The sequence below is a fragment of the Pinus tabuliformis genome, chromosome 8 (genome assembly GCF_031772625.1).
Source record: "Pinus tabuliformis cultivar Carrire ecotype Pingquan chromosome 8, CPIR1, whole genome shotgun sequence".
In the NCBI taxonomy this organism is placed as follows: Eukaryota; Viridiplantae; Streptophyta; class Pinopsida; order Pinales; family Pinaceae; genus Pinus; species Pinus tabuliformis.
Genome location: NC_142294.1, coordinates 1,629,761,712 through 1,629,775,183, shown reverse-complemented (window position 1 = coordinate 1,629,775,183; position 13,472 = coordinate 1,629,761,712). Strand labels below are relative to the sequence as shown.

At 39.8% G+C, this 13,472-nt stretch overlaps 1 protein-coding gene across 1 annotated transcript; it reads right to left on the bottom strand.

Annotated features, from left to right (window-relative positions):
• Positions 1–8,594: 8,594 nt before the first annotated feature.
• LOC149242333 (calcium-binding protein KIC-like) lies at positions 8,595–12,828 on the bottom strand. The gene is made up of 2 exons (XM_089367671.1): positions 12,807–12,828; positions 8,595–8,969 (listed from the first exon to the last, which is right to left on the bottom strand). Exons 1-2 carry the CDS (start codon positions 12,826–12,828, stop codon positions 8,629–8,631), a joined length of 363 nt encoding a protein of 120 aa, XP_089223797.1. The 3' UTR covers positions 8,595–8,628.
• Positions 12,829–13,472: the final 644 nt, after the last annotated feature.

Below are 13,472 nucleotides of genomic sequence, written 5' to 3'. Positions count from 1 at the left end.
TGTTATGTTATGTAAGCATTTTGACTTGGTGAAATTACATTAAAAAATAAATTAATAATAATAATAAATTAATAATTAAAATGTCCATGGGGTCTTGGATAGACATCAGATGCTCTGTTAAGGCATTCCTTGATGTGAAGTCACTGGTTCAATTCCTCGCCCCGATTGGGGTGATATATTGGACATGTGGAAGATGTAGTCTTGCCAAACTTACAAAAAACAAAATAATAATAATAATTAAAATAAAATTGAGATAACCCATGGTTTTTCCCATGGTATTCTTCTCTGATGGTCAAATTACATAAAAAAAGTAAATTTTAAATAACATTTAAAAATAATAATAATAATATTTATTTAATTAAAATAAAATTGAAATACAATAGTAAAGATATAGATGGAGGTTTTTGGGCTCCAGTTTTTCACAACCCGTGGTTTTTCCCATGGTATTCTTCTCTAATATAGCCTATTTAAAGGTATCCTTCACTAATGTGAGAATTTCTTGCAATAAAAGTTTTTAGCTAGATCAAAGTAAATCCTAATTTCCACCACAAATATCATAGTCCTGAGCAATTTTCATATCTGAATTGGAAAATAAAACCACTTAATAAATGCACACTACACGAAGACTTTATAGCTCTACAGATGATGCATGCCTTCTAGGTAAAACTTGGAAAAAACAACCTTGCTCACTTTGTTTCAATAGCCTTCAAATATTAGATTTTTCTAGGTTGTTTTGTATGTTATGCATTTTATTTTATATGTTTGAAATTTTACTCTTGTGTATGAAGAGAAATGTGAGCACGAAAAAAATAAAATCCAATGTATGCAATCCTATACTTTGTTTATATTTGTTTTTCTGCGTTAAAATTTATTAGAGTTGCTTAGATTACATTGTGTCAACCGTTGGTTTTAACCTCCATATGAAATTCAGTCAAATATGTCTCACAAATAATTTAGATACAATTATTATTGAGGATTTTTTTTTTTTTTTTTTACATAATCGGTTGTTGTTTGTATTCAAAAAAGATTGGAGAGGCTAAGCTCCACTGTTACAAGGCGATGTGCCTGAGAAGCAAAGTAAGGAAATATAACAGGAGGGACAAAATTCCCCTTTGCTTCTGTCATTCTTAACTTTTTGAAAGCCCGAACTAATATAGATTCTAACAAACTGAAACAATAGAAGGCAAAATTTGCAATTCATGTTTAATCGATGTTTATATGACTGATTTGGCGGGCCATGGATTCTTCAGGATTGCCTTCAGCGCCTGCATTCCTTAAATTTGTTGAGCTGGTTCTAGGAGCGTTACTTTTTTCCATGATGTACTTTAGGATGTCAATGGACTCTTGGGCATGACTACATCTATTTGAGAGGTCATTGAACTGCTCCTGAAGAGAGGTAACTCTGTGAAGAAAGAGATTGAGGTCGGCCTCATGTTTCTCCTTGGTGATCTGAGCATGGGTTTCGATTTTGGTGTCCAAGATCTTCTGGTGAGCTCGAATTTGCTCCAGTTCTGCCTGGAGATCAGCACAGTGCAAACATTCCTCGCTTCTCGCCATTGAGTTTGGCCGAACTGAATTACCAGTGCGCAACAAATGCAGGTGGCTGCTAAAGCGATGTTCCAAAGAGCAGGGGGTAGATCAAACGCTCAAGGCAGCATGAGATCGGCCAGAAGCAAACAGAGGGTAGATCGAACGCAGCAAGGGGGAGAGAGAGGTGTGATTCTGGACGAAGGGGAATGCAAATAAGAAGGAGAGCTCAGACAGGGGAATAAGGTGGAGCGAAGAGGGAGTCACGGGGAATTTGAGTGATAAGTCACGGGTAAGGTATGGAGGAGTCAGAGTTCCTTGGGGGAAGGGACTGAAGTGAGATTTTCGGATTGATTTCAGTGATATTGTGATAGTGTTATCATCATTATGAGATTCAATGAAGATTTCTGCTGCAGCAAGGATCAAATTCAGCCTAAAGATATTGCAAGCGACAATGGGGAGGTACCCGATGTTACTAGATACCTCTGCGGGCGATCTGAAGATTGATTCGCATCTGGTCATGGCAGGTAACATTGAGATTCGATGGCGTTACATCGGAGATTGCCTATGGGTTTGGAGCAGGCTCTGTTTGCACGAGTGTTAGCCTCCTTGTTGAGGGAGCGAAGTACATGGAAAAAACAGACTTCTTTCATTTTTTGGGTAAGTGCTTGACAACGACTTATTGTTTGTTGTAGGAGCACATTGGTGGCGTTCCGATTATATACCATCAGACTAATGATGATGGCCAAGTCTCCAATGATTGTTGCAGTGCTTATGCCAAGTTTTTGAAGCTGAATGAGCCCTTGGTATAGTGTGAGAGCTTCAGCCCTGTTATTAGAGAGGGGGCCTAATCCCCATTCATAAGCAGATTTGATATCTCCATTGGCATTGCAAATGATTCCGCCAGCCCCTGCCATTCCTGGATTAGACTTGGAGGCCCCATCAAAGAAAAGATAGTGAGTGCTACAGTTTCTGAGCCAGATAGAGAACTCCTCATCTTTCATTCTTATTTTCCAACTGTGATTAGAGTTGTTGCATTGACTGCTAGTGTCACTCCCGCTTTGGCCCCTGTTACTTTTATCCAACAAGTACCCTATGAAATTCCTTTCTTCGACACAGAGATCGGCGATGTCAATTTTCTTTTGACTTTTGACAGATATTGCTTCCAATGTAAGGCTCCTTGCCTTGCTACATAATTTCCTGATGTTGGTTTCTTTGTCTTTGAAGACCATACGGTTTCATGCCAGCCATATATTCCACAAAAGAGAGCAGGGGAGAGCATTCCAAACTCTTCTAGCAATATTGTTCTTCTTCTTTTGTTGCCATGGATAGTTCCTCTTCCAAAGATGCAAAATTTCAACAATGGAGTTGTGGGAGCCCCAGGGGAGTTGGGTGTTGAGAAAAAGTTCTTTCCAACAGGCAGTAGCAAAGGGGCAAACGATGAATAGGTGTTGGATGGTTTCTTCAGCTGCTTGGCAATTTGGGCAGTGGGATGGGCCAATTATACCACGTTTTTGCAGATTATTTGAAGTGAGGACTTTCCCTTTTAGGAGGACCCAAATGAAGAATTTTATTTTTGGAAGGGTCTCTGATTTCCAAGAAATTTTCCAATGCGCCCAAGTGGGCATGGGATATTCATTGTTACAAATATGCTGATAGGTAGCTTTGACTGTGTAATTTGAGCCTGAAGGGTCCCAACGGAAGCCATCATCGCTGTTTTTTTTGTCGGGGCAATGCTATGGAGATGGGTTTGGAGATTAGCAAGACTTGCTTCAAGATCAATGGGTATTTCTGGGAAGTTCCATCCTGTCCAAAGCTGTGATTGAGTGTCCCACTGAGATATCTGATTCAAATAATGGAGCCCCATGCTGTCAAAAAAGGATAGAATCTGATGAGTTCTAGGTTTGCTGCCAATGGGCTGCTTGCCCATTATTCTATCTGCCCCAATTCTGATATTGTTGCCACCCTTGGGGATTTTGGAAATATTTTGGGCAAGAAAGGGAATTGCTTTCTTACACAACTTCCAGATTTTAGAGCAAGCTCTGTTAGGGATATCATGATCCAAGAGGTGCTGCCTTGGAGATTTGAGATATTTGGCTTCCAGCACATTTTTCCACCAAGCGGATTGGCCACTAATGAGTCTCCATACAATCTTGCCACCAAATGCCAGATTTAAGAGCTTAGGTGATCTGATTCCTAAACCTCCATGTTCTTGGGATTGAATGACCTGTTTCCAATTTATAAGGTTGTATTTCTTTCTTTCATTTCCCCCCCTTGCCAAAGAAAGTGATGGAAGATGGCTTCCATTTTGTGATGAAAACTGGCAGGAGCTTGCAGAAGTGTGAATTGATATAAGGGCAAAGAAGAAAGACCTGTTTTTAGAAGAATTAGGCAGCCTGCTGGATTAAGCCAAGAGGAGCCCCATTGCTGCACTTTCCTTTTCATTTTATCTATGATAGTGTCCCATACTTCAACTTTCAGAGGACCAGCGCTCACTGGCATGCCCAGATAAGAGAAATGCCCCCAATCTACCTTGCAAGGAACCCCAAATGTGCTAGCAATGTTATGAAGAGCTTGAGCAGATGTGTTCCAACCATAGATGCAGCTCTTGAGATAGTTGACCATACCTCCTGAGTAGCTCATATATTTGTCTAAGAGGGTTTTGAAACGATGGGCTATGATATTGGAGGCTCCTCCCATTAACAGTGTATCGTCAGCAAATTGAGAGTGATTTATGTTTTTGACTCCATTCCCAAATTTAATACCTGTAATAAGACTGACACACCGATTATAATCCAAGGCCTTACTAAAGGACTCAGCCATCAAAATGAACAGGTAAGGAGAAAGGGGACAACCTTGTCTTAAACCTCGAGAAGATTGAAAGGAAGGCCCTGGTCTACCATTGATGAGAGGGGAGATCCAAGGACCTGAAATGCAAGCTTTGACAAGGTTAAGGAAGGGCGCAACAAATCCCATTTTCTTTAGAACCACAAGGAGGAATGAGTGTCTAACTCTGTCAAAGGCATTGGCTAAGTCCAGTTTTAAGATGAAACCTTTTTCTTTTCTAGATTGGCTGGAGTGTATAGCCTCTTGGACAAGGAGAATGGAGTCAGAAATTTGTCTATTGGCCAGGAAGCCTCCCTGATTCTCAGAGATGAGTGAGGGGAGAAGAGGTTTAAGATGAGAAGCGAGGATTTTGGTCAAAATTTTGTATGAGGAATTGCAGAGAGAAATGGGCTGAAATCGGGTGAAAGAAGAAGGTCGATTCTCTTTAGGGAGGAGGGCAAGATGGGTGGCGTTAGTGAAACCTCTGATTTTGCCCTTACGTTGAGCCCATTTTATCATCTTAACAAGGTCTTTTTTTATTATTCCCCAATAAGCTCTGTAGAAGCAAATTGGGAAACCATCTGGGCCAGGAGCCTTGTCTGGCTGAAGTGTCCAGATAGCTCTTCGTATTTCTTCTTCTTCGATTTCCTTGATTAGATTTTCATTGATTTCCTCGCTGATCTCAGTGGGAAGGTGTTGCAGAAGATCTGAGTAATCTTCAACTTCTTTTGTTTCAGTTAAGAGGACACTGTAATGATCTGAGGCAACCTTTCTAATAGCATCTTGTGTGGTTTGGAGGTTGCCTTCAGCATCGATGATGGAAGTAACATTGTTTCTGATTTTCCTGACAGTGGCCTACTTATGAAAGAAGGCAGAGTTTTTGTCACCTCCTTGCAGCCATAGCTGTCTTGATTTTATCCTCCATTTTTGCTCCTCCGCTCTATTGGCATGATATAGATGGAAGTAGAGATCGCCTTCGAGAGCTTTATATTCCTGGGAGAGCCCTCGTTCCTCTATCATGCTGTGTACTTTCTCCAATTTGCTTTTTATTTCAATTTTATCCTTCTCAGGTTCCTTGTAGTGATTTTTTGCCCATTCCTTCAAGGCGCTTTTGGTCCTTTTCAGCTTATTTTCCCATATGTATCCCGGTGACCCTTCTATGTGTTGACTCCATGTGAGTTTGACAATCTGATCAACAATAGGGATGCTGCTCCACAGTGGACTATATTTAAATGGAGTGGGCCCTAAGGGATAGTGGGCTTCGAAAACAAGAGTTGTGGGGTAATGGTCAGATGCTGAGTAGGGGAGTACAACAGCATAAGCAGTGGAGTAAGATGAGAGGAGCGAGACATTCACCAAAATCCTGTCTAGCCTCTCCATGATATTGCCTTTGCCCAGTCTGCAATTATTCCAAGTAAATCTGCGATTTTTTGGAGCAACATCAACTAGATCGTGGTCCTGCATGATGGTTTCCAACCACATTCTGCAAGGGTCATGTGAAAAACAACCTCCTCTTTTCTCGTTGGAGTGGAGTATGAGATTGAGATCTCCACCAAGGATAATATTGTTGTTTTCTTCTTCATCTATGTCTACTTTGAGGGAAGTCCAACATTGTTCTTTGTCTCTATAGTGACTTGGCGCATAAACATTGTAGATAACAATCCTTTTGTTATCTGTTAAGCTCTCTAGAGTGACTTTAATCCAATACTGGCTGACTGTATCTGTTGTGTGTTTCCAAATGTTGTGGTTCCAAAGGGTTGCAATTCCCCCGGAGGCACCCCTTGACTCGCTTATGCATCCTTCATACTGCTTGAGCTGATCAATGATTCCTTTCATTTCTTGCTGTCCTTGTTTTGTTTCTTGGAGCAATAGAATTTATGGCTTCTCATGAATTATCAGATCTTTTAGGGCAACAATTTTGGAGGGGTGCCCTAGTCCCCTGCTATTCCAGGATAAGGCTTTCATCATTGAGTGTGAGGGGTACGGAGAGTTGCTCGCCCTCCTTGTTCCTTATGTGCTGCTTCTTTACTATTTTGCCCCAAAATGTAAGTTTCTATGGGATTCTGTGTACCCATGGCAATATCCTTTTGAGAATTTTCATCTCTCTGCTGCTTTGAAGACTTCCTTCCTGGCCCTTGCTTTTTTTGTGTGTCCAGAATTACATCGTGCTCTTTAGAAGAACTCTTGGTTGATCTAGAGGAGGGAGGATCTTGGGAAAAAGACGAAGAGTTTAGCAGAGGGGGGGTGGGATCATTGGCATCAACTTGGGGCATGGAGGGGGGGGTTATCTTTAGGGGGGGAAATGGCGAAAAAGGGGTTGGATGAAGTGGGGGGGAAGCGGAGGGGCAGGGGTGGATGTAGAAGTGTTGAGGAGAGGAGGGTCCAGTGAGGAGGTGGAGGGGAAGGCTGTGTGATTAGCCTTGGGAGGGGCGGCTTCAGGGTTGAAAGCGGTCTTCTTTTTCTTAACAGTTTCCCATTGCTCATCTTGTGAAACATTTTCAACATCAACTAATTTAGAGCAGCGATTGGCAAAATGGCCATATTTGTGACATACCTTGCATTTAAACGGGATTTGCTCATAGTCCAACTGTTGGATGTGAGTCTAGTCATCCACTTTGAGCTTGATGGCCTCTGGGAGGCCTTTGTCGAGATCAACTTCAACACATATGCGGGCGTAGGCTTGCATGTTGTCTTTTGGCTCACTACGATCAATAAACTTTCCAACAGCATTCCGAGTGGCCGGAACTGATTCATCTCCCCAACAATGGAGAGGGAGATGAGGGAGCCAAACCCAAACCGGAACTACGCTAGGGACATCCGATTTGGGATCAAAATACGGGGTCCATTTGTTGAGGTACAAGCCTCTGGAGTCCATGAAATATGGCATGTTCCTAGAGATTAGATCCTTGTCTTCTCTTGATTCGAAGTGGAAGGTGAAGTACCCTTTCCCACAGAAGCGGATGGAGATTTTGCCTTGTATTTTATCAGACCAGTTTCGCTCGACCCACCTTTGCACCGTCTTTGGAGAGGGCCAGAGACCAGTGAATTGCCCGATGAGACCTCGTTCTGCCAGAGAGAGTGCTGCCATGCGAGGGAGAGCAGGAGGAAGAATCACCTCTTGCAAAACATCTAGCTTCTTAACAAACTTTGAGATTGCTGGGTGGGGGCGCTGAGGCAGTAAAGATTTTACTAGGGTGGAGAAAGCTAGTTGGGCAGCAGCCGCCTCCGGGGTTGCATCCGGAGGGGCCATGGCAAAGGGCCGAAGGCCATAAGCTCTGGAAGGTGCTCAGCAGCGGCGGCGCGAGACCTAGCAGATCCGCAACCCTCATGTTCAACTTCGAAAAATTATTATTGAATTTTACTCAAAGATCAAATGATAACCATAAAAATAAAATTAAAACAAAAATAACCATAAAAATAAAATTAAAACAAAAATAATTAATATCCTCTACTCCTACAAAAACATAAATATATGTTCTTATTAAATTTTATGATGTAATAAAGCTTATTAAATTTTACAGTGTAACAACAAAACTTTAACTATATGAAATACATATTACATAAAAAGTCATTTAAAAAACTTTTATTATATATATATATATATATATATATTTAATTTTTATAAATTAATATAAAATTTCTTTATTATTTAAAAAATAATTTAATAAATCAAAATTTACATTTCTAATTTCCCATGACAATCCTTGTTATGGAGCAATTTCCATGCATTAACATCACTTTTGTTTTTTGAAATGCAAATTAAATTAAAACAATGTATAATGCCTTTTAAACTCCATTCTTTATGGACATGCATTAATATCACTGTTGGTGTTTGAAATACAAATTAAATTAAAACAATGTATAATGCCTTTTAAACTCCATTCTTTAAAGATTTGACCTACTTTTTAATTTTATTTTTCTTAATTTAAATTTATTTTTTAAATCCATATAAATATGCACAAATTTTATATTTAATTAAAACAAACATAAATACAAATTTTATATTTAATTAAAACAAACATAAATACGCCCTTAATTCAAATTTATTTTTTTAAATTCATATAAATTTGCACACCATTTTTATAGATGTATTCAATTAAAACAAACATAAATACACCTTAAATATAAACTAAATTTGATGGATACTTTGTCGGTCTTTGAAATTATAACTAAATTTTGATAAAATTTATCCCTCTACGCTGGAGGTCTGTTACATACACCTCCATAAACGCCTCAATTCATTTTCAACCCTACACGGAATTGAAAATACATGTACTATTTCTCATTTGGGAATTCTTCCAAATCATTTTCCAGGGCGTTGTTCAGCCATTTATACGCCTCATCCATCAATGAAGGGCTCAATCTCATCATCAGAACGCAGAATTCATGTTCATTCAGAGCCCCGTCGCCGTCCAAATCCCCTTCCTCCATCATCGCCCGCAGTTCTGAATCCGTCAGGGAATCCAACCCTAATAGAGCCGAATTCCTCTTCAAGCTCTCCAAAGTTATCAGGCCCAGCCGGGGATCTGCCAGAAGACGGAAACCGTTACAGAGCTCCGCCATGAATTCGCGCTCTCCCAATTTTTCCGCCATAAGTGGCAGGAAATCCTCGAATTCTGCCATTATTTTCAATGCAGAAACCCTAATTGAAACCTCAATTTCGTCTTTAATGCAGGCGAAAGGGCTTAAGGCTTGAACTGTGTTGCGAATCTGGGAGGGTTTGTGGTATTGATATAGCCTCCATAGTCCGCGCGCGAAGAAACAGGGCACCCTGACCCGGCCATGAATTGTGCGCCGCAAGAAATAGTGAGGAAATTGCATGTGCGCCGTCCAGAGGATTCAGAGCTATGAAGGAGCCATCACAGCCTTAGAGAAAAAGTGGGCGCCCAGGGGACTCGAGATGGTCTTCCATTGAAATTGCAAAGGTGGGACTTTCGGTGAAGGCGGAAACTGTTGGTTGGGTTCGCGTCCCGTGAGAGAGACGATCGGAGATCGAGTCGCATGAAAGGTAAAAATGGATTTATGATGGCAAGTCAAATGTCGAGCATGGAAAAGCTGTTGTACGGAAGAATTGGAATGAAGTTCAATATGAAAATATGGTACTTTTAGTACAGAGAGATGTGTGATATATCTTAAAATCGGTAATAAAAATATTTGACTTTGCTAGTATTTATCAAAGTTTGTGAATATTTCTCAATCTAAATCAAGTAGTCCAAATAATCTATACTGTATGACATCATCCTAACAACATCAGATTCCTGATATCATATTTATATTATTATTATTGGTATAAAATTTTAAAGAATTTTCTATGGTGAATCAAAATAAAGGATATTTTATATTTAAGTAATAATGAGTTTAAAGAATTATTAATTTTACTTATTTTATAACGAGTTTAATCATATTTTTTTAATGTACAGGGTAATATTCACCATTATTATTTGTTTTCATAGAGAATTTTTTTAGTCTCCCTTTTAGCAAAAACATAAATTTTTTGAAATATTTCAGTGTTAATTTTTATAAGGTAGGCTTAAGCCTTTTTTGATGCATCATTTATGAAAGTGATAAAACATGAGGCTTCGCTTCCTACAGACTTAACATTCATTGGCCCAAGTACAACAAAGTGTATTAATTCTAATAAATTTGTTTTTCTTTCATGACAACCTCTTATAAAAGAAACTCTTAGTTGTTTACCGTAAATACAATGCTCACAAAGATCATGTTCATAGGATTTCAATCTTAGAAGTAGTCTTTTACTAACAAGAACTTTTAGGCACTTTTCACTCATGTAGCCCAAGCGCTTATGGCATAACTCTACTGAGCTTCCTTCTTTTGCAACAACAAATCCATTTGATATCTCTGTTGTTTCCCTCATTGTATACAAGGTTCATGTCTTGAGTCCTTTAGCCATCACCAACAACCCTTTACTAACTTTCCAACCACCTTTCCCAAAGGTTGTGGAGTAGCCTTCATCATCTAATTGCCCCATAGAGATCAAATTCACACACATCTCTGCAACATGTGTTAATTTTTGAGTTAACATCTTCTTTGCTTAGGGCAATTACTTCATTAATCTATTAGCCCATTATTAATTCCATTAATCCATTATAAATCACATTAACTATTATCATATGACAGAGACTGATGAAAAAACATCCAACATAAATGCAGAAGACAAGTTAAGACAAGAGGACACCAGAGTTGGAGGATGTCAGGGAAAAACCCCAAGATGGGGAAAACCCTTTGATCAATTCTTCTTATTATTATATCAAATGTTCAGCAAAGAGAGAGAGTACAAAAGTCAAAATTGACTTGCCAAAATAGAGTCAAAACAACCCTGTCAAATCTGCAGTCAACAGTAGTCAAATTCTGCCCTAACCAAAAAGTCAATGATGGTCAACACAACAACAAACAATTCTCTATGGTGCTTAGTCAAAGGTAGTCAAACTCGACCTTCTGAAGTGGTCAAAGTCATCCCAAAATAGTCATGAAAACAATAGTCAAACTTGGTCAACTCTACAGTTAGCTCTGTAGCTAACCCTATGATTGGTCTACGATCAAAGTCAACAAAATTCCTCGGTTCTTGAGCCAATAGATGCGGCCTACCAAAAATGGAATTTTGGTACAAAAACCACAGTTAAAGGAGGTCAAACCACCCTTGGTCAACGTTGGTCAAACTTGCAACAGTGTCTGAATTTCAGCTTTGTAGTTCGTCCTTCTGCTACCACACGTGTGAGGAAAAGAGATGCCCAATAAGATGTACGAACCAATCATATGAGGGGAGTGAAGGACATGTGAGTGAGTGAGGTGTCAAATGAGGTTAGAGGTCTCTCTTATTTATACAAATCGTTGAGGGTGAAGTGACATGTCTCTTGGGCTTCATGAGACTACATGAAGATGTGGTCGACCTTGGCAATTTGCACATGTGTGGGCATAAATTCAAAAACACATTTCTTCTTGTCCAAATTTGATGATTAGGTCGATTTTGGTTCGCTCGAAAAGAAGAATTCAATGCAATAATCATCTCCATTAAATGAGTTGTCCAATAGTGGAATTTGGCCCTACTTTCCAATCTTAACACCCTCTCAACTAGGGAGAATTCCGCCTGCCAATCCATCCATCATTATGCCATCCTATCATGATATACCATCTCTACATCTTGTCTCTACTCTGTTGAACATTGATGTAACAATGAAGAAGAATTGATCGAGAGTGAGTTACAAGGCCTTGTCACTCTTCACTAACAAAAGTCAGTCCAGGGGTAGAAACCCAATCGGATTTGATCCCAAATCAAGTTGTTGAACACCATGCATCCTAGTCATGGGGAGTATGGTAGTACACAATGTGTCCATCGGTAGTGCTATGGTCCCCAACCACTTTTCCCAACTCATTGGCCAAATGAGAAGTGTGTGAGAAGTACTTCTCATGTGTTCCTGACTATATGGGTAGGTGATGTTGGGGCAACAACAGGGAAAGAATAAATCACATCTTGCTCATAACCACACGTAGGGAAAGGATAAACCACATCCTATAGTCACATGTCAAAACCATCGTAGGGAAAGGATAAACCACATCCTACGCACATGCAAACCATCGAGAGTAGGGAAAGGATGAACCACATCCTACATGCATGCTAACCAACAATTGTAGGAAGGATCCTACACGTGGGGAAAGGAAGAACTATGTCCCACCCACATGTCAACCATCGATTTAAAGGGAATGAGCATCCTACACATGGGAAATGATGAACCACGTCCCACTGACATGTCCATGTGTGACAACTGACAAATTCCTATATGCATCTCTCACTGGGGTATCCGCGGGAGAAGGTGAACCACTCATCCTGCTCATATGTCATAGGAGAAGGTGAACCATTCATCCTACGTATATCTCATCAACTATAGGGGAAGGCGAACCACTCACCCTATCATCATGGAGTATCATAGGGGAAGGTAAACCACTCACCCTGTACATAGCGTATCTATAGGGAAGGTGAACCACTCACCTTATGGTCGCACATAGCTCCAAGAAGTACCCTAGGCCCCCAAGAGCTCCCATAACTCAATGTTTAACCGAGGCCCTCCTAGTAGGGTTTATCCATGACTCCCAACTTCTCTCTGAAGAAAGATAATCTTGACCTTAACAAGAGGCTATGTAAGGATGACAGTAATCTGCTCATCTAACCAACAATGATAGAGCTTGGTAGCTCTTAAATATACCATATCAAGATAAAGTGGTACCCAATACTTGGAGTTGTAGTGGAACATGGATTCTTTGAAAAATGAATCTCGTTCAAGAATATCGCAATATACAATTATGGTTATCGACACATGCTCAAATGTCTCACTGAAGAGCTTACTCAACCAATTGGATTCATAATACGCCATACTCGTTGTTATATACATCCAGCGTCAATAGTGCTTCCAGAGCAATCGAATCAAGAGATATAACACTAGATGTCCTCTTTCCATCCATCACATTACCAACCGAGCCAACATCAAAATATTCATGGAATCTTAGATTCTAGTAGTGTACCTCAAATTATAGATAATAGAATCACAAAGATGTCTCAATAAGCAGCTATTCAATATATGAGGCTCATCCATAGATCAACTTAGAGTCTTCATAGTGAGGCATATGACTGATAGGTTGTTTATCAAGAACACCAGGGATCCCACAAGATATACATATGCAAACCAGCAGCTTCTCCATCTCATCGAACCTTTAAGTGCAGGGAATAGTGCATCAAGGCTAGGTCTTCCATCTTGACTTTAAAATTCAATTCCCTCTTACATTGATAAATGAGAGGGTCATCAATCAGACATCATCAATAATTGCATCTTTACAATCCAATCAACATAGCTTGTCCATAATCCCTCTAAATATAGGGAAAGTGACCTTGTCAAAACATAATCATCGAGCCACCCATGTCCCTTTTCCTTAGGTCCATGTGCCAAAGTCATCAATCATAATCATGCAACTTCCATGCATCCTCTCAAGTTATAGGGGTATATCAAGGCATCATCAAAGTCATCATAATCATAATCAACTTCCATGACTTGCCTTCATCAATAGACATCGGGCAAGAAGAGTCATTGGGTCATATTGTCAAGGATTCT

Excerpts from the sequence above, each read along its gene's own strand:
- LOC149242333 (XM_089367671.1), bottom strand. The coding sequence starts at position 12,828 with ATGGATGGAAAGAGGACATCTA. Across the intron at positions 8,970-12,806 it reads GGATGGAAAGAGGACATCTA|AATTCGAGGATTTCCTGCCA; the intron begins GTGTTATATCTC and ends AAATAATGGCAG.